The sequence below is a fragment of the Pristiophorus japonicus genome, chromosome 4 (assembly GCF_044704955.1).
Source record: "Pristiophorus japonicus isolate sPriJap1 chromosome 4, sPriJap1.hap1, whole genome shotgun sequence".
Taxonomy (NCBI): Eukaryota; Metazoa; Chordata; class Chondrichthyes; family Pristiophoridae; genus Pristiophorus; species Pristiophorus japonicus.
This window is the reverse complement of record NC_091980.1, coordinates 203,991,999-204,019,565: the sequence shown is the minus strand read 5'-3', so window position 1 is coordinate 204,019,565 and position 27,567 is coordinate 203,991,999. Positions and strand designations below refer to the sequence as shown.

Here is a 27,567-nt window from a genome sequence, read left to right as displayed (position 1 = left end):
CCGGTAAGTCGGCAAAAAAAAATGCCGACACGCACCTCCCCTTTACTTTTCACCCCGTGAGCGGAGTGCGGCCCGGTTCGCTACCCAATTTCTGCTCCGGGATAAAAACGGGTTGTTGTGCACGGCAATTACATCATCAACGGCACAGGGCATTATTGGCGGGAGTGGGATGCTGCTGGTTTGTGCCTCCGCTAACTCCTGCGCGATTTCACAGAAGGTGGTTGCGCAACTCCCTCCCCCAACCAGGCGAGAAATCATTTGTGCCTCGTTAGCTAACAGGAGGCGCAAACTATGTGAATTTTTCCCCCACTGTATCCGTAAACTAAACAGATTGATAATTACCAAATCTAGGAGGCACCAGAAGATGTTCGACCTTATCTGTAACTGTCAGCTTTCATATCCTGATGGTACAGACTCAAATATGCTGCTAACTGTTCTCTCTAAGTCTGGCCTTGTAGGATTATTTTTTTTAAATGTAATTGGACAGCTAGGGCCCAAGTTTCGGGCCGCGCCTGGAACGGCGCAGCCCCAACCTGGACGCCCATTTTTCGCGGCACAAAGTGCGCCTAAAATAAAACGTACAGATTCTTCGGCTCCCTGCTGGTCCTCTGGAGCCGGGCGCGGCGCAGCACGAGCTGTGGGAGGCGGAGCTAGGTCCCTGTGCTGAAAATAGTGCCGGGACCTCTGCACATGCGCGCTACAGTGGGCGCGCATGTGCAGTAGCTCCAGGCGCCCAAAACTGTGTGGGAGGAGCCCGAAGCATGCAGCCCCTAGCCCTGGCCGAATGGCCTCACTGGGGCTGCGTGCATAAGGCTGCCTCCCACGCCCAGCTCCTGCTTCCTCCCGACCCGACCCGACTCCCGCTCGCCCCCCGCCCCCGGACCCGACCCGACTCCCGCTCACCCCCCGCCCCCCGACCCGACCCGACCCGACTCCCCGGACTGGACCCGACCCGCGCTCCCCCCCCACCCGACCTGACCTCCCTCTCCCTCCCTCCCTTTCCCCCCCCCCACGACCCGAACCGAACCGAACCGAACCAACCTCTCTCTCCGCCCCCCCAGACCCGACCCGCGCGCTCCCGACCCCGACCCGCGCGCTCCCGACCCCGGACCCAACCCGACCCAACGCCACCTACCTGTAAATCTGGTGCTGGGGATGGGCCCTGCCCGAAGTCTTGGGCCCAGGCGGGCCCGGCCCTTTCAGCCTCCCTCCCCCTTCTCCTTTTCTCCCCCCTCCCCTTCTCCTTTCCCCTCACTTCTCCTTTACTCCCCAATTCTCCTTCTCCCCCTTCTCCGTTCTCCCCCTTCTCCTTTTCTCCCCCCTCCCCTTCTCCTTTCCCCTCACTTCTCCTTTCCTCCCCAATTCTCCTTCTCCCCCTTCTCCGTTCTCCCCCCTTCTCCGTTCTCCCCCTTCTCCGTTCCCCCCCTTCTCCGTTCCCCCCCTTCTCCGTTCCCCCCCTTCTCCGTTCCCCCCTTCTTCTCCCCCCCTTCTCTTTCCCCCCCCATCTCCTTTCTCCCCCCCATCTCCTTTCTCCCCCCCATCTCCTTTCTCCCCCCCCATCTCCTTTCTCCCCCCCCATCTCCTTTCATCCCCCCCATTTCCTTTCATCCCCCCCCATCTTCTTTCACCCCCCCCATCTTCTTTCACCCCCCCCATCTTCTTTCACCCCCCCCATCTTCTTTCACCCCCCCCATCTTCTTTCACCCCCCCCATCTTCTTTCACCCCCCCATCTTCTTTCATCCCCCCCATCTTCTTTCATCCCCCCATCTCCTTTCACCCCCCCATCTCCTTTCACCCCCCCCATCTCCTTTCACCCCCCCCATCTCCTTTCACCCCCCCATCTCCTTTCACCCCCCCATCTCCTTTCACCCCCCCCATCTCCTTTCACCCCCCCCATCTCCTTTCACCCCCCCCATCTCCTTTCACCCCCCCCATCTCCTTTCACCCCCCCCATCTCCGTTCACCCCCCCCATCTCCTTTCACCCCCCCCATCTCCTTTCACCCCCCCCATCTCCTTTCACCCCCCCCATCTCCTTTCACCCCACCCATCTCCTTTCACCCCACCCATCTCCTTTCACCCCACCCATCTCCTTTCACCCCCCCCCCCGCTGTCAGAAACACAGACACTGACAGAGAGTGAGACACACACAGACAGACAGATAGAAACACACACAGACAGACAGATAGAGACACACTGGGTGAGGGTGGGGGGGCATCCCAGCACGCTGTTGGTGGGCTCCCGGTGCTGCAATCGGTAAGTAGAAAATGTTTTGTTTTATTGATTTAAAAAAAAATTAATTCTTATTAATTTTTTGATTGATTTATTGGTTGATTTATTGATGTTTTTATAATTTATTATTGATGATGGCTCTTTATTTGTAAAACTGAAGTGTTTAATGTTTGTAACCTACGCCTGATTTTCTAAAGTGTAGACAAGGTTTTTTCGAGCGTACAAAAATCTTCACTTACTCCATTCTAAGTTAGTTTGGAGTAAGTTTTCACTGTCGAAACTTTGAAAACAGGCGTAAGTGGCCGGACATGCCCCCTTTTGAAAAAAAAATTCTGTTCCAAAGTGAAACAGTTCTAACTGACTAGAACTGGAGCAAACTAAATGCCGAGAATTTGAATTTCTAAGATACTCCGTTCTACATCAGTTGCTCCAAAAAATCAGGAGCAACTGAAGCCGAAACTTGGGCCCCTAGTGTTGTAAGGTCAACTACAATTCCAAGAGTTTCAATGTTCTGCATAGTATTTTAATGCAAAATCTAATAGCCTCTATCTTAAATATGCATGTATATAAAAGTAAAGTGGATCTGACTGATGATTATAGTTTTATTCTAAATCTGATTTACTAATAAATTTCTTAATTTTGTGTTTTTAAGAAAAAATCAATTTCCAAAGCTCTAAGGTAGTGCTGATTATCTGCCACTAGTTGTCACAAAGGAGAACTACAGATACAATAATTATTGTTGCAAGTTGTGCTGGTGACATCGAAAGGCAGTAAAATGGGAATTTTATCAATTCTCAATGACATAGCAATGACAGTAATTACCATTGTGCAAATAGTGAAGGCCGGAATTAAAACAGCGTTACCGTTCCAAGGAGTGGATGCAGCTGAAATGTCACATGGTCTTAAATTTGAGAATCCAACATGGGAACTCCAATTGTTTAATTACAGCTCTGCTGAAAATATCTGACACACTACTGTTCGTTAATAAAAAAATAATATTTAGCAATTTGCCTCCTACAGTGTCTGGAATACAGATACAAAATCTTAAATCAATTTTGCCTCCTTATTTTACTGCAACTTAGCACTGTGCATTGATATCCGTTTTCTTTCCTCATTTTATTTTTCCTTATTTTCTGTCGTTCATTCTATTGCTTTCCCAATCACTAATTTTCTCTTCAGTACACATGGTCTAATTTAATAATACTTGTTGGGCTATCATGTGCTGTGAAGGTATAAACATAAGAGAGCGCCACAAAACACAGGACCACACTGCTGTAACAAATACAGTCCCTTTCATGCTGGAAAGTCCATTTTTGCAGTGTTTTGAAGTCAGTTAAGGTCCCAGCTCATGCCAAGCTAAAGATGGGATCAGGAGGTAATATCAGAATTACAACAACAGTTTGTACTTGTATAGCATCTTTAATATATTGATATTCTGCCAGTCACTTTACAAAGGTGGAAAATAACCGGACGCTGCAAAATGGAGAAAGAAAGACTAGGGTTAGTGACCAAAGGAAAGATTGAAGAATTAGGTTTTGAGGAAACCTTTGAAGGAGAGGTAGCAAGGTGAAGGGACATAGGTAGAATGTTTTAGCCCTGCATGCTGAGCAATTGAACACTCTGTAGCCAAAAGTGGAGCAGAAAGAGAGTGGGGCATAGGAAGGGGGAAACTGCCAGAAGGATGTAACGAACAGGATGGATAAAAGGTAACCATTGGATGTGGTGTATTTGGACTTCCAGAAGGCATTTGACAAGGTGCCACATAAAAGGTTACTGCGCAAGATAAAAGTTCATGGGGTTGGGGGTAATATATTAGCATGGATAGAGGATTGACTAACTAACAGAGAACAGAGAGTCGGGATAAGTGGTTCATTCTCTGGTTGGTAACCAGTAACTAGTGGGGGGCCGCAGGGATCAATGCTGGGACCCTAACTATTTACAATCTACATTAACGACTTGGAAGAAGGGACTGAGTGTAATGTAGCCAAGTTTGCTGACGATACAAAGATGGGAGGAAAAACAATGTGGAGGAGGACACAAAAAATCTGCAAAAGGACATAGACATGCTAAGTGAGTGGGCAAAAATTTGGCAGATGAAGTATAATGTTGGAAAGTGTGAGGTCATGCACTTTGACAGAAATAAATCAAAGAGCAAGTTATTATTTAAATGAAGAAAGATTGCAAAGTGCCGCAGTACAGCGGGACGTGGGGGTACTTGTGCATTAAACACAAAAGGACAGTATGCAGGTACAGCAAGTGATCAGGAAGGCCAATGGTATCTTGGCCTTTATTTCAAAGGGGATGGAGTATAAAAGCAAGGAAGTCTTGTTACAGCTATATAGCTGTACAGGGTATTGGTGAGGCCACACCTGGAATACTGCGTGCAGTTTTGCTTTCCATATTTACGAAGGGATATACTTGCTTTGGAGGCAGTTCAGAGAAGGTTCACTAGGTTGATTCTGGGGATGAGGGGGTGACTTATGAGGAAACGTTGAGTTGGTTGGGCTTTTACTCATTGGAATTCAGGAGAATGAGAGGTGATCTTATCGAAACGTATAAGATTATGAGGGGGCTTGATGAAGTGGATGCAGAGAGGATGTTTCCACTGATGGGGGTGACTGGAACTCGAGGGCATGATCTTAGAATAAGGGGCCACCCATTTAAAACAGAGATGAGGAGGAACTTCTTTGAGGGTTGTAAATCTGTGGAATTCATTGCCTCAAAGAGCTGTGGAAGCTGGGACAGTGAATAAATTTAAGTCAGAAATAGACAGTTTCTTAAACGATAAGGGAATAAGGGGTTAAGGGGTTATGGGGAGCGGGCGGGGAAGTGGAGCTGCGTCCATGATCAGATCAGCCATGATATTGAATGACGGAGCAGGCTCGAGGGGCCGTGTGGCCTACTCCTGTTCCTATTTCTGTTAAGGATGATGTCGCTTGTCAAGTTTTGGAGCTTTAGCTGGGACCGAACACTAGGGCAATCGGAAAAGATTGGGCACAGTGGGCTGGGGGTGGGTGGTCGGAGTATAGCAATCAGGAGGTAGTGAGGGAGGCAAATATTAGGGCATGGTGGGGAGGGGTGGTCGGAGCACAGTAATTAATATCAACCCTAAGGATTTGGTTTTTGTTGAAGCTGAATTGAATGAAAATAACTTTTCATTCGGGCATGTTATCAGCTAAGCAGTCAGACAGGATCGTGATGGTCGAGGGGGCCAGGAGTGCTGGCAGAGACATAAGCTGGGTGTTCTCAGCAAAATATGTGAAAATTGACCCCGTGCCTACAAGAAAATGAAGGAGGCCAAGGGTGGAGCCTTGGACACAGCTGATGTAATTGTAAGATGGTGGCACAAAATGCCATTACAGGACATGCTGACTACATCGAGACAGGCATGAGTGTAATCTTATTGGGCTTGTGAAATGGAGATAGACTACATGGGAGAGAGAGTTGAGAAGGTGGAGTGGGTGATTGCATTAAACTCTGCAGAGAGGGATACCTGTAAAAGACCTAAAGTGCATTCTATTATGCCTGGAGACCCTGATGCATGGGCGGGTGATAAAAGGTGTAATTTAGTCATATTGGACCCAAGTTTGCCCAGAAGTTGCTCCGTTTTTTTTTGGAGCAACTAGATTTTTTTGGAGTATCTTAAAGATCGCAATTCTGCCTATTTAAGTTGCTCCAGTGTAAGTGAGTTAGTTAGGCTTTTTTTCAAAAAGGAGCCGTTACCAGCCACTTAGACCTCTTTTGGCCATTTAAGCAAGTTTAGACCGCTAAAAGTTACTCCAAACTAACTTAGGCCAGCGTATGTGGCCACACAGAGAAACCTTGCAGTGAGTTAAGAAATCAGCGCAGGTAGCCAGAGATTGGGGGGTGAGAAAAGTGAGAGGACCTTGCAAAGCACTAAACACCTTCACAACAACATTAATGAAGCATACAAACCATCATCAATAATAAATGAACAATAAATAAATTACTAAAAAATAAAAAGTGCTACCTCGCCGACTTCAGCACGCACCGGCAAGCCCTTCGGCCAGGGCTAGGGGCGGGAGGCATGCAATAAGCAGCAGAAGAGCCCTTCGGGGTATGACGCGCTGCACCAGCAAATCCTTTGACCAGGGCTAGGGGTGGGAGGCACAACTCGCCGCACCAGCAAGCCCTTCTGCCAGGGCTAGGGGCGGGAGGCATGCAAGAAGCAGCAGGCTGGTACATTGCGCATGCGCAACGCTGCAGGCACTCGCATGCTGGGCCCTAGCCCCACCCCTCTGCTGGTTCTGTTTATCCAGCACGGCCCTAGCTCCGCCCCCCCACAGCTTGTGTTGTGCCACGCCAAGGCCTACGACATTCCAAGGAGCGGGGAGAATATCGAGGTAAGTTTTCGCCGCCGTTTTTCGTGTGCAAAGTCAGCACACCTCCCTGAGGTGCACCGTTTTAACCGGAGGGGCAAACTTGGACCCTATATAGTGCTGCAGTCAATCAATTCGTCATTTTTCACTGTCCCTGTCTAGGTATGAACAGGTTAACTGATGGCTTTCAGTATTGCTGTTGGGTTTTTCTGTGAGTGACTTGTATTTCTTCTTCATTGCAGTAACCAATAAGAAACCAACGCTGGTTTCCATTACCAAGGTCAAGCAGTTTGAAGGGTCGTCGTCCTTTGTGAGAAGGTCACAGTGGATGCTTGAGCAGCTTCGACAAGTGAACGGCATAGACCCCAACAGGGTGAGTCAGGTGAAGCAAATACTAGAAGAGGGCTGCAGTTGAATTGTGATTAACACAAAACCAGTGTGCCAAGAAATGTTGTGCTTGACATACAATTTCTATAGCCTGTCTTCGAAAGTAAGTTGCAATGTATATCTCTGCTCATTCCATTACCAATGCTACATCTGGAGTCTAAATCAAAAACCCTTAATCCACAAAACCATGTTTTCTGCAACAAGTTTTTGAGATCAAAGGCTGACTGCCTACATTCAGTGTGGTGAGCATTGGAAACCTGAATAAATGTTGGCTTTGTGTCATGATTCTATACTTAAAAGGGCCTCTGTCTTTACCATGGACAAGAGTGGAGGATCCTCCTTGGCCTGTCCTTGATGTCTCCACCATCATAGTTATTAGAGTCCAGCTTTATTCTATTTACCCCGCATGACATTAAGAAGCAGCTGAGTGCATGGGATACAAATCCCGACTCATGTGGAAGACGTGCACCAGTGATAACTGTTATGTGTTTAACCCTTTGTAACTTGCATTACACCTGACCATCAGAGGATCCACCTGTTGGAGTCCCAAGAGATCCCAGCATCCCTTTGGAGCACAGTATATAAGCAGGCCACCCATGAGGTACCTGCACTCTGGAACCTTAATAAAGGAGCTAAGGTCACTCTTGCTCATTACTCACAGTACTCAGTCTCACCATTTATTATGAGTATAACAATTGGCGACGAGGTAATGAACAACCGCGCAAAAATGCAAAGAACAGGCGGCATCCTGGAGAAGTTCTCAGAAGGGGACAATTGGGAGGCCTTCGTGGAGAGACTCGACCAATACTTTGTGGCCAACGAGCTGGAAGGGGACGAGAATTCCACCAAATGAAGGGCAATCCTCCTAACTGTCTGTGAGGCAACAATCTATGGTCTCATGAAGAATCTCCTGGCCCCGGCAAAATCGACAGAGAAATCCTACGAAGAATTGTGTACGCTAGTCCGGGAGTACCTAAATCCTAAGGAAAGCGTTTTGATGGCGAGATATCGGTTCTACACGTGTCAACGATCAGAGGGCCAGGAAGTGGCGAGCTACGTTGCCGAACTAAGGTGCCTCACAGGACATTGAGTTTGAGGGATTCCTAGAAGAAATGCTCAGACTTTTTTGTACTGGGCATCGGACATGAGACAATCCTTCGCAAAACTGTTGACTGTAGAAACTCCGAATCTGAGTAAAGCCATAACGAAAGCCCAGGCATTTATGTTCACCAGCAACAACACCAAGCAGATTTCGCAGAACCAAAGTTTCGGCCAGTACTGTGCATAAAGTAACGTCGGTTTTGAGCAGAAATGTACATGGCAGAACGTACACGCCAGCTGCTGTGGGCCCCACCTCAATTGACCCAGAGTCCGCCATCATTAACATGTGAGGCAGTTAACACCCTGTTGGCGCTGTGGAGGTGATCATCGGCCCCATCAATGCTGCTTTAAGCACTATGCGTGCAATGGTTGCAGAACAATGGCACACCTCCAACAAATGTGCAGGCAAGCAGCAAACCCTGCAAAATCTGCAAACCACCATGTTGCAGAGAAAGATCGGTCCACTGTGGATCAGACTGAATTGGAGACTCGTACCGAGGAGGCAGAAGTGTATGGGGTACACACGTTCACGACGAATTGCCCACCAATAATGTTGAAAGTTGAACTGAACGATATTCCAGTATCTATGTAGTTGGTTACGGGGGCAAATCAGTCCATAATGAGTAAAAAGGCCTTCGACGGGCTGTGGGGAAAGAAGACACAGGCCCAAGCTCAGCCCCATTCGCACTAAGCTAAGGACTTACACCAAGGAACTAATCCCTATAATTGACAGTGCAGGTCAAAGTCTCCTATGATGAAGCAGTACACCAACTCACGCTGTGGATTGTGCCAAGGGACGGCCCCACGTTGTTTGGCAGAAGCTGGCTGGGGAAAATCTGTTGGAACTGGGACGACATCCGAGCGCTTTCGTCCATTGATGACGCCTCATGTACCCAGGTTCTAAGCAAGTTCCCATCGTTATTCGAGCCAGGCAATGAAAGCTTCTCGGGGGCGAAAGTGCAGATCCATTTGGTTCCCGGTACGCGACCCATCCACCACAAGGCTCGGGCGGTACCGTACATGATGCGTGAAAAAGTGGAAATCGAACTGGACAGGCTGCAATGTGAAGGCATCATCGCGCCGGTGAAATTCAATGACTGGGCCAGTCCGATTGTCTCGGTACTCAAGGAGGACGGTACGGTTAGAATTTGCGGGGACTATAAAGTAACTATTAACAGTTTTTCGCTGCAGGACCAGTAACCGCTACCCAAGGCAGATGACCTATTTACGACCCTGGCTGGAGGGAAGACGTTCACCAAGCTGGACCTGACCTCGGCCTACATGACACAGGAGTTGGAGGAGTCTTCGAAAGGCCTCACCTGCACAAATGTCTGTTTATCCACAACCGGTTCCCGTTCGGGATTCGGTCGGCCGCGGCGATCTTCCAGCGGAACATGGAGAGCCTGCTAAAGTCGGTTCCTTGCACAGTGGTCTTCCAGGACGACATATTGGTTACAGGTCGGGACACCGTGGAAAACTTGAAGAATCTAGAGGAGGTTCTTAGTCGATTGGATCGTGTGGGGCTCAGGTTGAAATGCTCGGTGTGTTTTTCTGGCAAGGACTTCGAATTCTTAGGGAGGAGAATCGCAGCAGACTGCATCAGACCCACCAATGCCAAGACGGAGACCATCAAGAACGCGCCGTGACCACAACGTGACGGAGCTGCGATCGTTCCTGGGACTCCTTAACTATTTTGGTAATTTCCTACCTGGGTTAAGCACCCTGCTAGAACCCCTACATGCTCTACTGCGCAAGGGAGAGGACTAGGTATGGAGGAATTCACAAGAGGCTGCCTTTAAGAAAGCCAGAAATTTATTGTGTCTACTTGTCCTGTATAATCCATGTAGACGATTAATGTTAGCTTGCGATGCGTCGTCATACGGGGTCGGGTGTGTGTTACAAAAGGCTAATGATTCGGGGATTTTGCAACAGGTTGCGTATGCATCCAGGAGTTTGTCCAAGGCTGAAAGGTTGAAAAAGAGGTTCTGGCGTGTGTTTGAGGTAAAAAAAAAATGCACCTGTACTTATTTGGCCTCAAGTTCGAGCTTGAAACTGACCACAATCTGCTCATATCGCTGTTCTCTGACAGCAAAGGGATTAATGCCAATGCCTCTGCCCACATCCAAAGATGGGCGCTCATGCTGTCGGCATATAACTATGTAATCCGCCACAGACCGGGCACAGAGAACTGCGCAGATGCTCTCAGTCAGCTACTATTGCCCACCACCGAAGTGGAAATGGCACAGCCAGCGGACTTGCTCATGGTCATTGAGGCATTTGAGAACGAGAAGTCCCCCGTTACGGCCCGCCAGATCAGGACCTGGACCAGCCAGGATCCTTTACTGTCCTTGGTTTAAAAAAAAAACTGTGTCCTCCATGGGAGCTGGTCCAGTGTCCCAGTGGAGATGCAAGAAGCTATTCAGCCATTCCACAGATGCAAAGACGGGTTTCCCTGCAGGCGGACTGCCTTTTGTGGGGCAATCGCGTGGTCTTGCCCAAGAAAGGCAGACGCACATTTATTTGCGAACTGCACAATACCCACCCAGGCATCGTAATGATAAAAGCCATAGCCAGATCTCATGTGTGGTGGCCTGGCATCGACTCAGATTTAGAGTCATGTGTGCGCCAGTGCAACACTTGCTCTCAGTTGAGCAATGCATCTAGAGAGGCACCGCTAAGTTTGTGGTCGTGGCCATCCAAACCGTGGTCGAGGATCCATGTAGACTATGCGGGTCCATTCCTAGGCAAAATGTTTTTGGTTGTCGTGGACGCTTACTCAAAATGGATTGAATGTGGAATAATGTCTAAGCACATCCACGGCCACCATTGAAAGTCTACGAGCCATGTTTGCCACGCATTGCTTGCCTGATGTTGTGATTAGCGACAGTGGGCCGTGCTTCACCAGTGCTGAATTCAAGGAATTCATGACCTGCAATGGGCTCAAACACGTCACATCTGCCCCGTTCAAGCCCGCATCCAACAGCCAGGCAGAACGGGCAGTTTAGACCATCAAGCAAAGCTTGAAACGTGTGGCGGAAGGCTCCCTGCAGACCCAGTTGTCCCGGGTGCTGCTCAGCTACCGCACCAGACCCCACTCACTCACCGGGACTCCCCCAGCTGAGCTGCTCATGAAAAGGGCGCTTAAAACAAGGCTCTCTCTTGTCCACCCTGATCTCCATGATCACATGGAGGGCAAGCGGCATCAACAAAGTATGTACCATGACCACGCAAATATGTCACGCGATATTGAGATCAATGATCCTGTGTTTGTGCTCAATTATGGACATGGTCCCAAATGACTCGCTGGCACGGTCACAGCCAAAGAGGGGAGTAGGGTGTTTCAGGTCAAACTGACCAATGGACAAATGCACAGAAAACATTTGGACCTAATCAAATTGCGGTTCACCAACAGCTACGAACAACCTGAAGAGGACACCACCAACTTTGACCTTCCAACACACACACAAGTGGCAACTGACATCATAGTTGACCACGAAACTGAACTCATCATCCCCAGCCACCTGGCAAGGCCAGCTGCCCAACAGCCCAGTGAAGAACTGACCAACTCACCCACACCAGCATTTGTACCGAAACGATCGACAAGGGAGCCCAAAGCCCCAGATTGTCTCACCTTGTGAATAAGTGTACTGTTGACTTTACGGGGGAGTGATGTTATGTATTTAACCCTTTGTAATTTGCATTATACCTGACCACCAGAGGGCCCACCTGTTGGAGTCCCAAGGGATTTCAGCATCCCTTGAGAGCACAGTATATAAGCAGGTTACCCACGAGGTACCTGCACACTGGAGCCTTAATAAACGCGCTACGGTCACACTTAATCATTACTCTCAGTACTCAGTCTCACCATTTATTATGAGTATAACAATAACCATGCTCCTAGATGAGCTGTTCCAGTATAGTTATGATGCTGAAATCTACTTAACAATGGAAGATAGCCCAGTTATCTCCTATTCACCAAAAAAGGATAAATTTAACCCAACTAATTACCAGCTTAACAGCTTCTTCGCAATTGTCAGCAAAGCGATGGAAGGAGCCATCAATAACGCCAACAAACAAGATCTATTCGTCAATAACCAATGCTTCAGTGCTTTAGTCTGAGTTTTACCAGAATCATTCAGCCCCATTTTTGAGACAGCCTTAATCCAGAACTGAGATTGATGAGTCAAAGGGGAGCTCTTTCAGCGGCTGCATTGTACTCGATGGATTGGAAAATGGTTGTGGTTGGTTAGAGGTCAATCATTATAGCCTCAGGACATCACTGTTCCTCGGGGAAGTATCCTTGGCCCAACCATTTTCAGCTGCTTCATCGCTAACCCCACTCAAGGAGCTCAGCACATCCTTGGCAAAGCAGTTTGCTTAATCAGCACCAATGTCACTGGATTTAATATCCACCCCTTCGCTATCTACTACCAAGAGAATGTATTTCAGCAGCTCCACAAGGTTACTATGTCTGCTCCTCCCTGCCCAGAATCTCTACAAGCAGGAACTGCAAAGAACAGCGCTGTCATTGGAACATCAAGCTTCCCTCTAAGTCACACAGTTGAGTCTTGCACATGTATTGCCGTTCCTCCTTTGTCACCTGGCCAATATCCTGAAATTTTCTAGCTAACACTAATTTGCAGGTTTATGGGGAAAAGTTGTGGGACTAAGTTGGACAGCTCTTTCAAAAAGCTGGCACAGACATGACTGGCCGAATGACTGTGCTGTAGGATTCTATGATTATTATAAACACCTGGGAGCACGGTCATCCCAAGGACTACCATAGTTCAAGGATAAGGCCCACCACCACCATCCCAGGACAACCAGGAATAAAATGCAGCCTTGCTGGAATTGCATGCATCCTGAAAACAAATATATAAAAACAGCTAGAACATTCGTGTACCATTTTCATCTTGGCTACTTCATGCAAGCAACAGACTGATGATTTCTCAAATGTGGGATGCGTTTGAAAGAGAATTGTCATTTCATCAAATGTTTGGTAAACAAAAATCAAATTCTTTTTGCAGACTATTTCACTTAATTGTACTAACTGGACTAGGATTTTTTTAAATTTTAAGTAATGGAAATAATACATTACATAGTTTTGGAATCAGGAGTGCAATTGCACTAAACTGATTCTTGACTCCCCTGCTAAATCCATGACTTTTTGAAAATCTCTTTGACCAGCTAATGACGTCAACAGAAATTATGTCCCATAATTTTACCACTCTTCCTTCTAGGAAGTGAGCCCTTTATTTGTGTCCCAACCTCCATCTATCACCCCTCAAGACAAACATGTGGCCTTACCATTGTTTCCTGACCAACATTGCCCAATCTTCCAGGCTGCCATCTTGTCACCTGCTGTTTTATATCCAACAGTGTTAGTTGTTAGAGGCGCACCTTTTAGACACACAATTGTTTTTGGAGTTCATGTATTTATCAGTTGGAACATTAAATTACAGATACTTGTATCCAGGATCATTCCAATCAGTTGAAAATTTTTCTTGAGTTTTTCATTTTTAACCTTGTTCAGTGTGCAAGTTTTTCTAAGGATTGATAAAAAGATGAGCAGATATAAGGGTTAGAAAGGAAAATGGACTAACTAGGTTAAATTGGTTTCTTAAATTGGACATGCCAGGATAACATTTTAGGCTATTACATAAAGTTATTTTAAATCTTCAATTATACTATAATTGAATTTATTAATTGAATTGGAAATATATCAGGATTTATTAACATTGCGATGTAAAACCTATTTATTTAATTATAACCAAAATATCATGATAAAGGAAAGGCCACTTAGCTCTTGGAAGCTCATTCCTCGATTATATTAACTCTCCCATCATGGCATCTAACTATATTTTCAATACCAGCAATATTTTTGTCCCTGTTCCCTTGCTTGATAGATTATCTCTCAATGAGCAAAGTTTTTCCTGATATTTGTTCTAAAGTTACTTATGCCAACCAATTGTTCTTTCCTGATTTATTTGAAGTAGTAATTTTGTTTACTTTATATCATTGATCTCTTGTGGCATTGTACAAGGGGGTCAAGACCAGATAAAGCATGGTTAGAGGGCAGGGAATAGTTGGAATAGGGTGTGCAGATGTAATTCAGCCTCCTTTTCCAAGTCATACATTCTGTTCTTCTATTTCATCATCATCATAGGCAGTCCCTCGAAGCATCCACACCAAAAAGGGATGAGTTCATAGGTGTTTCAATGAAGGACCTAATATTCCAGATCCCGAACTACATCGTGAACAGTGGAAGATGCCTGTCCTTGGATTTTTTTAACGTGTGGTGGCTGTTGCATACCAGCCACACATGGGCTTGACAGAGCTAGGTCTTGGTCCAGTGGCAAGGATTACCCAAGACTAACTGGAGACGAGCTCTGCTGCACAGACCGAGCGCGCGCGCACATCGCAGTGTGTGCTGGCCTGTACTGCCCCTGGGCCCTCGCCTCTTCTGGGCCCCAGATTCACGCCTCTCCTGGGCCCTGGTCACTTCCCTCTATGGACTCTTGCCGCTCCTTCGCCCCTTCAGCTGTGCCTGCCCGCACTGCAATCAGCAACCTGACTTCATAGCCGTCTCCCTCCTGCAGCAGCACGCGCTACTCCCTGCAGTGGTTTGCCACCACAAACTGCTCCCTCCAGTGGCCCCGGCCTGCTGATGGTCTTGCAGGCCGGGACCATGCCGATTTCCGGGCTGGGCCACTGCATGCTGCTCCCTCCAATGGCCCCGGCCTGCTGATGGTCTTGCAGGCTGGGACCGTGCATTTATAGAACAAGTCAGTGGTTGGAAAACATGATCACTCTCTTCCACAAAAGCAGAATACTGCGGATGCTGGAAACCTGAAATAGAAACAAAAATTCTGGAAATACTCAGCAGGTCAGGCAGCATCTGTGGAGAGAGAAACAGTTAACGTTTCAGGTCGATGACCTTTCAACTGAACTGGAAAAACTTAAAGATGTAACAGATTTTAAGAGGCAGGGAAAGGGGGAGGGGAGGGGAGGAAAGAACAAATGGCAAGGTCTGTGATCGGGTGGAAGGCAGAAGTGATTGATGACCAAGGGATGATAGTACAAAGCCAAAGGAGATGGTAATGGAACAGATGAAGAAACAAAAGATGGGTCAAAAAGAGGTGTAAATGGGAATTGCAGAAGCATCAACAGCTGCCATGTGAATAAATAGGAGCAGAGTTTATGGTCTGAAATTGTTGAACTCGAGTCCAGAAAACTGTAACGTGCCTAATCAAAAGATGAGGTGCTGTTCCCTGAGCTTATGTTGAGCTTCATTGGAAGAGTGCAAGAGGCAGAGGTCAGAGTGGGAGTGGAGCGGAGAATTAAAGTGACAGGCGACTGGAAGCTTGGGGTCACGCTTGTGGACTGAACGGAGGTTTTCCGCAAAGTGGTCACGCTATCTGCGTTTGATCGCCCCAATGCAGAGGAGACCGACTCGTGAGCAGGGAATACAGTATACTAAGTTGCAAGAAGTACAAGTAAATCGCTGTTTCACCTGGAAGGAGTGTCTGGGGCCCTGGATGGAAGGTAAAAGGGCAGGTGCTGTATCTCCTGCACTTGCATGTTAAGGTTTTATGGGAAGGGGAGGGGGTGTTGGGATGATTGAGGAGTGGACCAGGGTGTCGTGTAGAGAATTGTCCCTTAAGAATAATGAAAGGGGAGATTCTGGGAGAGAGGGGAAGGGGCGAGAGCAGAAGTGCGGGAAATGGAACGGACATGGTTGAGGGTCATGTCAACCACGGTAGAGAGGAATCCTCGGTTGAGGAAAAAGGAAGGCATATCGGAAGCACTGGTATGGAAAGTGGTGTCGTCAGACAAAGAAACTGGGAGAAAGGAATAAAGTCCTTACAGGAAGTCGGGTGGGAGGAATTGTAGTCTAGGTAGCTGTGAGAGTCAGTGAACTTATAGCCTATCCCCAGAAATGGTGACCGAAAAGTCAAGGAAGGGAAGGGAAGAGTCTGAGATGGACCATGTGAAGGTGAGGGAAGGGTGCAAATTGGAGGCAAAGTGAATGAAATTTTCTAGTTCAGGATGAGAGCAGGAAATGGTACCGATACAGTCATCAATGTACTGGAAAAAGAGGTGAGGGAGGGGACTTGAGTAGGACTGGAACAAAGAATGTTCCACATATCCCATGAAAAGTCAGTGAGAGCTTAGGACCTATGTGGGTTCCCAAAGCAGCACCTTTAATTTGGAGGGAGCGAGTGGAGTCAAAGAAGTTGTTCAATGTGAGAACAAGTTAAGCCAGGCTGAGGGGGACTAGTTGGGCCTCTGTTCACGGAAGATGAGGGAATCACAACTCTGGGCAAAGTCCATGCCAGGCTTTCAAGAGAAGCTGAGGTCTTCAAGTAAAAGAAGACATTAAAAGAAAATTCACTGGATATATTTTATTACATTATTGTGATATTATTTCACCTTTATTTTGGATTCTAGAAATTTCAGTTACTCTGAGGGGGAAAAATGGCCCATGAGGAAAAATATCAAATCATTTTGAGCAATTTGAGAGCCTGGAGACTAGATTGTGCGATCTGAGTCATTTGTTACACTAATGGCGAGTTGGAGTCAGGATGCCAAAGGTACTGCATCAGTAGGTGGCACTGTGAACCCAAGGTTCCATGACAAATTGAAAACCGTGGGGCAGGAACCAATGTTACGTGACACTGACTAAACAAAACCCTTGAATTCGTTTCTTAAAATAAATGGTGGCTGTGGCGTCCTGAGAGCAGTTAACTACAGCAGTACGTACTGTGAATGGGAATTCGTGCTTGGAATCACTAATTTTTTTTTTAAAAAGCCAGAATAAATATGAATCATGAGTATAAGCAAGAATTGCACAATGGCAGTTGTGCACTGAAGTATTCATTTACAGTTGAAAACAGCAAATCAAAAATGCCTTCTGGATGGATTCGTATTCAAAAAGAAACACAAATGGACAAGCTGTGAAACTCGGTGGCAGCTGACAATCGGAAAGCTGTTCATGAAAATACTCAGCAGAAATCTTTGGCTTCACAGCTGCAGTGAAACTGACAAAATGCAGTGACCATGTATTGACTACTATTAAAAGCAACCCCAACCATTGCACAAGAAACTATGAATCCCAATTCCCCACCCCGCCACTAAGCAGAAATCATAACTCCCCCTTCCCACCCGAATTAAAGCCCCATCTCCAGCGCAATACTGTTGGAACAGAAGCCGAGGAACATTAATATTCAGTGGAGAATGGAAAACCCTGAAATGCAACGGATGGCGGTTATGTTTGATGTGGAAGGCTTAGAGCAATCACTAACTGCACATAAGCGAAACAAGCAGTAAAGGAGCATCAAATCATCAACCATCCCCCCGCCACCTCTGCCGATCAAGAAAAATATTGTGCAGGCGTTGACCCTTGTGGGTCTTCACAACATTACACCTTTCAGGAGAACATTCTGTTTTCTGCTTGAAAATCTGCTGTGCTTTCCCACGAGCCAGGCACAGACTCTCGGGACCCCAGCACTTACCAATCTGTTAAGCTGCTACAGAGAGATTTCACATACTGCCTCCAACATCACCTTGAGGGCATTAACTTCAACTCGTGCCAAGCAGGGCTCAGGAAAGGAAGAAGCATCAGGGACAACTGGTTACAACACTTAATTGCATATCCTCCAAACCTTTAACAAAGAGTGCACATTAGTCATGCTACTGGATATGAAAAAGGCTTCTGACAAAGTTTAGCAGAGCAGACTGTGCTTGAGTCATCTCCCAGTTTAACAGTCCAGTGAGCTGATTAGATTAATATTGAACTTCCTGGAAGAGTGTACAATTGCTGTTACCGAGGAAAGCAATTTTCATTAGGTGTTGCCCAGTGACAGAAATGACCCAGACATTTGGTGCGTGTCTGCTCCTATTCTTCATTCACGTCAATGACATTCAGACACTAACACAGGGTTGGAGCTTCTTCACTGCTGATAACTTTGCCATTTGGGTATCTTCTATGAGCTCCAAAGGTGCCTGGATGATATAGAGCAATAGGTGCGCTAATGGTGAATTCTGCTGAACCCCAGAAAATCACGTTGTATGCTATTCACCAAAAGAGAAAGCACAGGTAACAGAATGTGAGCATTAAGCCCATCAAGACCAGCTGAAAGCCCTCTGCATAACTTCCAAGTGGAAATTGGCTTGGACGTGGCACGTTGGTGGCATCACTGCCAGGATATCAACCAAGCTGGGCAAATCGTGAATCTTTAGAAAGTAGCACGGAGGCAGCCCCAGAACTTTCCCCAGACTGTACAATGCCCACATCTGACCAGTTCTGGAGTTAATCAAACCTTGTGCAGTACAAGCACGCCACAGATGGAAAGGTGACAAACAATCAGGACTGTGCAAAAGAGCAGCATTTCATCTTCATTATTTTGTCTGCTCAACCTACCTGTGTGTCTGTGGACTCCGAGACCCCGACAGAGGTACCTGCACAATCCATCATTGTCGCTGCTGATAAAAGAGTGAGGACAGACCAGCCCCAGTATATTTGCAATATATAGTATATACTGGAACGGCAGCATAATGTTTGTTACTGGGCTAGTAATCCAGAGGCTCCAATTAATGATCCGGACTCATGAGTTCAAATCGCACAAGTTCAGGTAATTAAATAAAGCTTGAATTTTTTTTAAAAAGCTAGTATCAGTAATGGATTGTTGTAAAAAGCCATCCTTTAGGGAAGGAAATTTGGCACCCTTACCCAGTTTGGCCTATGTGTGACTCCAGACTCTCAATAATGTGGTTGACTCTTAACCGCCCTCAGAAATGGCAGTTTCAGAAAAGGCAGCTCATCACCTTCTCGAGGGCAATTCGGGATAGGCAATAACTTGCCAGCGACGCCCACCTCCTGTGAATGAATAAAAAAAAGGTGGAGGACTCTTATTAAAAATGCTTATTGCTTATGTATAAACCCATTTTCAGCTGTATTAATCAAACTGCACCACTCTTAGGCCCCCAAGTTTCCACACGTGGCAAAACAGGCGCCCCTCCGAGCTGGGCGCCCGTTTTTCGCGCCGAAAACGGCGCCTGAAAAAAAACGCGCTATTCTTGAGCGCTTTGCAGCTCGATGGCTGCTTGGCGCGGCGCCTACCACTCACACCGATTTTGTAAGTAGGAGGGGGCGGGTACAATTTAAATTAGTTTTTTCGTGCTGGCAACCCTGCGCGTGCGCGTTGGAGCGTTCGCGCACGCTCAGTGTGAAGGAAACATTGGCACTCGGCCATTTTAAAAAGTGCTGCAGAAAAAGTGAAAATTTGTTTATTGAACCCTTGCAAAGGCTTGCATTTTAATTTTCTTGATATTTCTGTGTGTGAGGGTGAGGGAGTGCATTCTGTAATTAAAGATAGACTGTGATAAACGGGACATATGCACTTGTTTGAGACTATTCAAATTCTTTGTAGCTGTTCAATTTTTAACATTTTTTAATAAAACCACATTGCCCTTCCATGATCAGCACTGAGGCTTCTTGCAGCTTTCTCCCCCTGCTGTCGGTCGGGCCTGACGGCAAACGGCTGCCTCAAGTAATGAGGCTTCCTGCAGCCTTCTCCCCCCTCCCCCCCCCCCCCCCTGCCGTCGGTCGGTCCTGACGGCAAACGGCTGCCTGAAAGGCCTGCCTGAAGCACTTTCACACAGGTAGGAACATGGTTTATTTAATCTTTTCTTTGCTTATAAATTTTTATTCAGGTTGGATTTATTTGTATAAGTATAACTAAGGATTTATTGTAGAATTTAATTACTTCCCATCCCCCCCCCCACCTCGTTCCCGACGCCTAATTTGTAACCTGCGCCTGATTTTTTAATGTGTAGACAAGGTTTTTTTCAAGCCTACAAAAATCTTCACGTGCTCCATTCTAAGTTAGTTTGGAGTACATTTTCACTGTGGAAACTGTCAAATCAGGCGTCAGTGGCTGGACACGCCCCCTTTTGAAAAAAAAATTCTGTTCAAAAGTGAAACTGTTCTACCTGACTAGAACTGCAGAAAACTTAAATGTGGAGAATTGCGATTTCTAAGATACTCCGTTCTCCACCAGTTGCTCCTAAAAATCAGGAGCAAATCATGTGGAAACTTGGGGCCTTAAATATATCAATTCTTATTTTTAATGCAAAGCAAATAAAGTTATGTTCTATTATCCTGGTTCATGGAAGATTTTATTGTTGTCATTATGCAAATGAGCTTCAGCAGAAACTTTAATCATAACTTCATTTCACAAAAGCAGCACAATTTCAAGTGCAATTTGTGCCCAGTTTCCTGATTGCGCCCAAAGTAGAAACTCTGCCACCCACCCCACATCTCCCATGCTTAAAACCTGAGTTAGCTGATCTCAACCGAGCAAGATTGCTCCTAGTGGCATTATATGACTGGCAAGTAGGAGGCATAGTTGTATTGGTTAAAGTCCTACTATACCAACTCTCCACAGAAAATATGAATCACACTGCAATGTATCTCCAATAAAAAGATGTTTGAGAGACTATGGTGCAACAAGGCATTCAGACCAGCCCTGAGCCCCATCCACACGAAACTGAGAACGTACACCAAAGAGCTTGTCACTGTCCTGGGCAGCACCATGGTCAAGGTCACCTACGAGGGCACAGTGCATGAACTGCCACTCTGGATTGTCCCGGGCGATGGCCCTAAACTGCTTGGAAGGAGCTGGCTGGGCAAAATCCGCTGGAACTAGGATGACATCTGAGCGCTATCACATGTCGATGAGGCTTCATGTACCCAGGTTCTTAATAAATTTCCTTCCCTTTTTGAGGCAGGCATTGGAAACTTCCGGGGCGAAGGTGCGGATCCACTTGGTCCCAGAGGCACGACCCATTCATCACAAGGCGCGAGCGATACCTCACATGATGAGGGGGAGAGTGAAAATCGAGCTGGACAGGCTGTAACGTGAGGACATCATCTCCCCAGTGGAATTCAGCGAATGGGCCAGCCCGATTGTTCCAGTACTCAAAACTAATGGCACGGTCAGGATTTGCAGCGATTATAAAGTAACTATTAATCGTTTCTCACTACAGGACCAATATCCGCTACCTAAGGCAGATGACCTATTTGCGACGCTATCAGGAGGCAAGACGCCCACCAAGCTCGACCTGACTTCGGCCTACATGACGCAGGAGCTGGAGGAGTCTTCGAAGGGCCTCACCTGCATCAACACGCACAAGGGACTGTTCATCTACAACAGATGCACATTTGGAATTCAGTCGGCTGCAGCGATCTTCCAGAGAAACATGGAGAGCTTCTCAAGTCGGTACCACACACGGTGGTCTTTCAGGTACGACATATTGGTCATGGGTCGGGACACCGCCGAGCACCTACAAAACCTGGAGGAGGTCCTCCAGCGACTGGAACGCGTAGGGCTGCGGCTGAAGAGGTCGAAATGAGACTTCATGGCAACAGAAGTGGAGTTTTTGGGGAGAAAGATCGCGGCAGACGGCATTCAGCCCACAGCCTCAGTCTTGACGTCTATCAGGGACGTGCCCAGGCCATAGAACATCACGGAGCTGCGGTCGTTCCTGGGACTCCTCAACTATTTTGGTAACTTCCTACCGGGGTTAAGCCCCCTCTTAGAGCCCCTACATGTGTTATTGCGCAAAAGTGAGAATTGGGTATGGGGAAAAAAAACAAGTCATTGCTTTTGAGAAAGCCAGAAGCATTTTATGCTCCAACAAGCTGCTTGTATTGTATAATCTGTGTAAAAGACTTGTGCTAGCATGTGACGCATCGTCGTACGGAGTCGGGTGTGTATTACAACAAGTTAATGTTGCGGGGCAGTTGCAACCTGTCGCCTATGCTTCCAGGAGCTTGTCTAAGGCCGAGAGGGCCTATAGTATGATTGAGAAAGAGGCATTAGCGTGTGTGTTCGGGGTAAAGAAAATGCATCAGTACCTGTTTGGCCTCAAATTTGAGCTGGAAACCGATCACAAGCCCCTCACATCCCTGTTCGCTGAAAACAAGGGGATAAATACTAATGCCTCAGCCTGCATACAAAAGTAGGCACTCGCGCTATCAGCATATAACTATACCATCCGCCACAGGCCAGGCACCGAGAACTGTGCGGATGCTCTCAGTCGGCTACCATTGCCCACCACGCAGGTGGAAATGGCGCAGCAGTGCAAACTTGTTGATGGTGGCGCAGCCCGCAGACTTGTTGATGGTCATGGAAGCGTTTGAAAATGATAAATCACCTGTCACGGCCCGCCAGATTAGGACTTAGACCAGCCAAGATCCTCTGCTGTCCCTAGTAAAAAAAAACAGTGTACTGCATGGGAGCTGGGCCAGCATCCCCGTTGAAATTTCAAAAGCCAATCAAGCCGTTCCAGCGGCGAAAGGACGAGCTGTCCATTCAGGCAGACTGCCTGTTGTGGGGTAACCGTGTAGTGCTACCAAAAAAGGGCAGGGAGACGTTCATCTCGGATCTCCACAGCATACACCCGGGTATAGTAATGATGAACGCGATAGCCAGATCCCACGTGTGGTGGCCCGGTATCAACTCTGACTTAGAGTCCTGTGTACGACAATGCAATGTGTGTGCTCAGTTGAGCAACGCGCTCAGAGAGGCACCACTAAATTTGTGGTCCTGGCCCTCCAGACCATGGTCGAGGATCCATGTCGACTATGCGGGCCCGTTTCTCGGTAAAATGTTCCTGGTGGTGGTTGCTTTTTCAAAATGGATTGAATGTGAAATAATGTCGGGAAGCACCGCCGCCATTGAAAGCCTGAGGGCCATGTTTGCCACTCACGGCCTGCCTGACATACTGGTCAGTGACAACGGGCCATGTTTCACCAGTGCCAAATTTAAAGAATTCATGACCCACAATGGGATCAAACATGTCACCTCGGCCCCGTTTAAACCAACCTCCAATGGGCAGGCAGAACGGGCAGTACAAACCATCAAACAGAGCCTTAAAAGAGTCACAGAAGGCTTACTCCAAACCCGCCTGTCCCAAGTACTGCTCAGCTACCGCACGAGACCCCACTCACTCACAGGGGTGCCCCGGCTGAGCTACTCATGAAAAGGACACTTAAAACCAGACTCTCGCTGGTTCATCCCAACCTGCATGATCAGGTAGAGAGCAGGCGGCAGCAACAAAATGTAAACGATGGTTGTGTCACGGGAAATTGATCTGAATGACACTGTGTATGTGCTAAACTATGGACATGGTCCCAAATGGATCGCTGGCATGGTGATAGCTAAAGAAGGGAATAGGTGTTTGTAGTCAAAATAGACAATGGACAAATTTAGACCTGGACCAAACGAGGCTGCGGTTCACAGACTGCCCTGAACAACCCACAGCAGGCACCACCTTTTTCGAGCCCACAACACACACCCAAAGGATCAATGACACTACGCCGGACCAGGAAATCGAACCCATCGCGCCCATCGCGCCCAACAAGAGCCCAGCAAGGCCAGGCTCACCCAGCAGCCCTACAGGGCCAACAATACGCCAGCTCAGCGAGGGCACAGCTAATACACCAGAACAGACATTTGTACCGAGGCGGTCCACCAGGGACTCTTAGGCTCCCGACCGCCTCACCTTGTAAATAGTTTTCACTTTGACTTTGGGTGGGGGAGTGATGTATATCTGTAAAGCATGCACAACCATGTTCCGCCACCAGGGAGCTCATCCCCTGAAGTCTCAAGAGATGCCAGCATCCCTTGGGAGCACTGTATATAAGCCGGCCCCTAATGCCTGTTCCTCACTCTGGAGTGTCTTATTAAAGACTCAGGTCACTGTTACTTTAACCTCACTGTGTGCAGCCTCATCTGTGTTAGGAACACAATAAAAGATTTTTTTATTTTTCTCTCAATGGTGGAAATCAAACCTGTAGTCTAATCCATATGTATTGCCCTGTGTCTGCTCTGAAAATCGAAATAGGTATAACAACACAAGACGACGCATTTGCCATTAGTGTAGAAATATGTGTGCAGTAGTTTGAAGAAACAGCTACTTAGTGAGCTGAAACAACAATAGGGCTCAATTTTCCCCAATGCCCTTTTTTGGTGTACCTGAAGAGTTACGCCCGTTTCTTGGGGGCCCAACTTCGCCAAAAAAAAATCAGCCCACTTTCCCTGTTTGAATTGTTGATTTTGGCGTGCGTTGCCTGTCCTTTAGCTTTGGGGGTGGAGCCTAAGATCTGCGCCAAAATGATCGGGTTGCCAGGGTAACGAGGGACACACTGTGGGCTGAGGCTGGAAAGTGAAACATACAAGACATTCTGGCCAGCTCACAGCAACCTGCACAAACAAGCACCTTGCACATTGCAGCAGCTTACCAGCATTAAATTATTAGTTTATGCCAAAAGTTTATCCACCCCCCCCCCCACCCGGGTGCCACTCCTAACCCTGGCCGAAAAGCCTCCCTCCTCCCGGTGCCGCTGCTAACCCTGGCCCAAAAGGCTTCTCTCCCCTCCCAGTGCCGGGTGCCACTCCTAACCCTGGCTGAAAGGCTTCCCTCCCCTCGCTCCTCTCTCCCTTAACTGCTTTTGTTAACTGCCCAGAAGGTTTTTCCAGAGTGGTCACATATGCGGTCCTAAGAAAAATTGGAATAAATCAGAGCTGACCAAACTTGCTTAAATGGCCAGAGCAGACACTGGGTAATACATATGGCTTAGACTACAGGTTTGATTTCCACATTGAGAGAAAAATAAAAAAAACCTTTCCACCCTTTTAAGTAAATGGAATATATCTGTAGAAATTGAACTTCCAAATTGAGACAGTCATGTGTTTGAACATTCTAATTTTTATTGGCCAGGTTTCATCACTTCACCACTAAATCATCACAATAGATGGAGAACTGCACTGCTGCAGGGTTTTCTGAGAAAGGCCGCATGCTTTGATTTAACTCCTCAAAATGCACCAAATGTTGCTATAATGTACAATATTGCTCAGGTGAGTTCAGTTTGTTTCTTTGAACAACTGAATTTGTTGGCATCAATCTTTTCTCTCCATTCCTGAAGGTGTTGAATCGTACTGTGGCAGAATTCTAACAACCCTGGCATCCCCCCATACCTCATCCAAAACACACTGCGGGCTGAGGCTGGAAAGTGAAACATACAACACATTCTGGCCAGCTCACAGCAACCTGCATAAGCACCTTGCAGGTTACACCCCCAACGAGGTAAAAAAAATCGTAGCCTAAAAAACTACCTAAGTGAATTACGCTAGCGCAGAAACTTGGGGGAAACTTGGGGAATTTAATTTACTCCAAAAAAAAAGAACGGTTCATGCCCATAAAACGGTGCTGATAATTGGAGAAAATTGAGCCCCATATCCCTAAATTATGGTAATGATAGACTCTTGCAATACCACCGCCAGCACTTTTCTAAATTCAGATATAGATTGCAATATTTTTGATTTCACATTTTCATGTAAAGCAACACTTCAGATACTCTCACTGGGCTAATATTTTAATTCTGGGTTGACAGAACAGGACACTTGCAGAATGCAAGAATGGACCTCAAGCAGCTTTTTAGCCTAATATGTGTACTCCTGAAGTTAATCATGTGTCGAATCAGACTAGAGTTTTGAGAAATGGAAAATTATTCACAATGTAATGCTGGAAAGAACAAAGCCCAAATCTGAAGGGTGAGTTAGATCTTGCATTCAAACATGAGTTAAATTAGAGCAAGGACCAGGAGTAGGCCATTCAGCCCCTTGAGCCTGTTCTGCCATTCAATGGTTGATCTGCACCTTAACTCTCTCCACCTGCCTTGGCTCTATATCCCTTAATACCCTTAGCTAGCAAAACATCTATAGATCTCGGGTTTAAAATTATTAATTGAGCTGTCATCTACTGTTTTTTGTGGGAGAGTTCCACACTTCTACCATCCTTTGCATGAAGAAATGTTTCCTAATTTTTCTCCTGAATGACCTGGCTCTGATTTTGTCTCAGATTCCCACACCAGCAGAAAAAGTTTTTCTCTCTCTACCCTATCAATTCCTTTAAAAATCCTAAAAACTTAAATCAAATCACCCTTTAACCTTCTATATTTCAGGGAATACAAGCCGAGTTTACGTAATCTCTCCTTATAAGCTAGCCCTGATAACATTATGGTGCATCTGCGCTGCACCCCTTCCAAGATCAGTATATCCTTTCTCGGGTGTGGCGCCCAGAACTGTACACAGTACTCCAGATGCAGTCTAACCAAGGCTTTTTATAGCTGCAGCAAAACCTCCTCCCCTTTATATTCTAGCCCTCGTTATAAAGCCTAACATTCCATTCGACTTTTTGATTATTTTTTGTACCTGACTATTAATTTTTAGTGATCTGTGTACATGGACCCTTAAATCTCTTTGGACCTTCACTGTTCCTAGCTTTTCACCATTTAAATAATACTCTAATCTATCCTTTTTTGGTCCAATATGGATGACCTCACTTGTTTGCATTAAAATCCAACTGCCACAATTTGACGCACTCACTTGTCTCTATCAATGTCTCTTTGTAATTTTATGCTCCCATCTACACTACTTCCCACCAATCTTTGTGTCATCAGCAAACTTGGATATAGGGCTCTCTATTGTGTTTTCTCATCATCATCATCGGCAGTCGCTTGAAATCGAGGAAGACTTGCTTCCACTCAAAGTGAGTTCTTAGGTGACTGAACACTCCAATATGGGAATTACAGTCTCTGTCACAGGTGGGACACGACAGTCGTTGAAGGAAAGGGTGGGTGGGACCGGTTTGCCGCTCCTGCCTGCGCTAGTTTTCTGCATGCTCTCGGCGACGAGACTCAAGGTGTTCAGCGCCCTCCTGGATGCACTTCCTCCACTTAGGACGGTCCTTGGCCAGGGACTCCCAGGTGTCGGTGGTAATGTTGCATTTTATCAAGGAGGCTTTGAGGGTGTTCTTAAAACATTTTCTCTGCCTACCTTGGGCTCGCCTGCCGAGTAGCAGTACCGATTCGAGCGCTTGCTTTGGGAGTCTTGTGTCAGGCATGCGAACAATGTGGCCCGCCCAACGGAGCTAGTCGAATGTGGTCAGTGCTTCGATACTGGGGATGTTGGCCTGATCGAGGACGCTAACGTTGGTGCATCTGTCCTCCCAGGGGATTTGCAGGATCTTGCGAAGACATTGTTGGTGGTATTTCTCCAGCGATTTGAGGTGTCTACTGTATATGGTGCATGACTCCGAGCCATACAGGAGGGCGAATATCACTACAGCCCTGTAGAACACATCTAAGTCATTAATAAATATAGTGAATAGTTGAGTCCCCAGCACAGATCCTTGTGGAACACCACTAGTCACTTCCTTTCAATTTGAGTACATACCCATTATCCCTACTCTCTGTCTTCTAACTGCCTAACCAATCACCTCATAATTTGCCTTCAATTCTATACGCTTTAATTTCAGCAAACAGTCTCTTATGCGGAAGCTTATCGAATGCCTGAAAATTGCTTTCCATTGTCAAACTGTTCCCAAATTGGTGATTCAGTAAGCGTTGCAAGATTATAGTACAACAAAAAGTGCACAGT

The 27,567-nt window shown here is 46.8% G+C and overlaps 1 protein-coding gene across 2 annotated transcripts in view; it reads left to right on the top strand.

Moving 5' to 3' along the window:
* Positions 1–27,567, top strand: part of stxbp6 (syntaxin binding protein 6 (amisyn)) — a 362,415-nt gene that overhangs the window by 222,662 nt on the left and 112,186 nt on the right. For both annotated transcript variants that reach the window (XM_070877442.1, XM_070877443.1), the window contains one exon: positions 6,814–6,944. In XM_070877442.1, the coding sequence (XP_070733543.1) occupies positions 6,814–6,944 (131 nt within the window). The remainder of the gene's footprint in view (positions 1–6,813; positions 6,945–27,567) is intronic.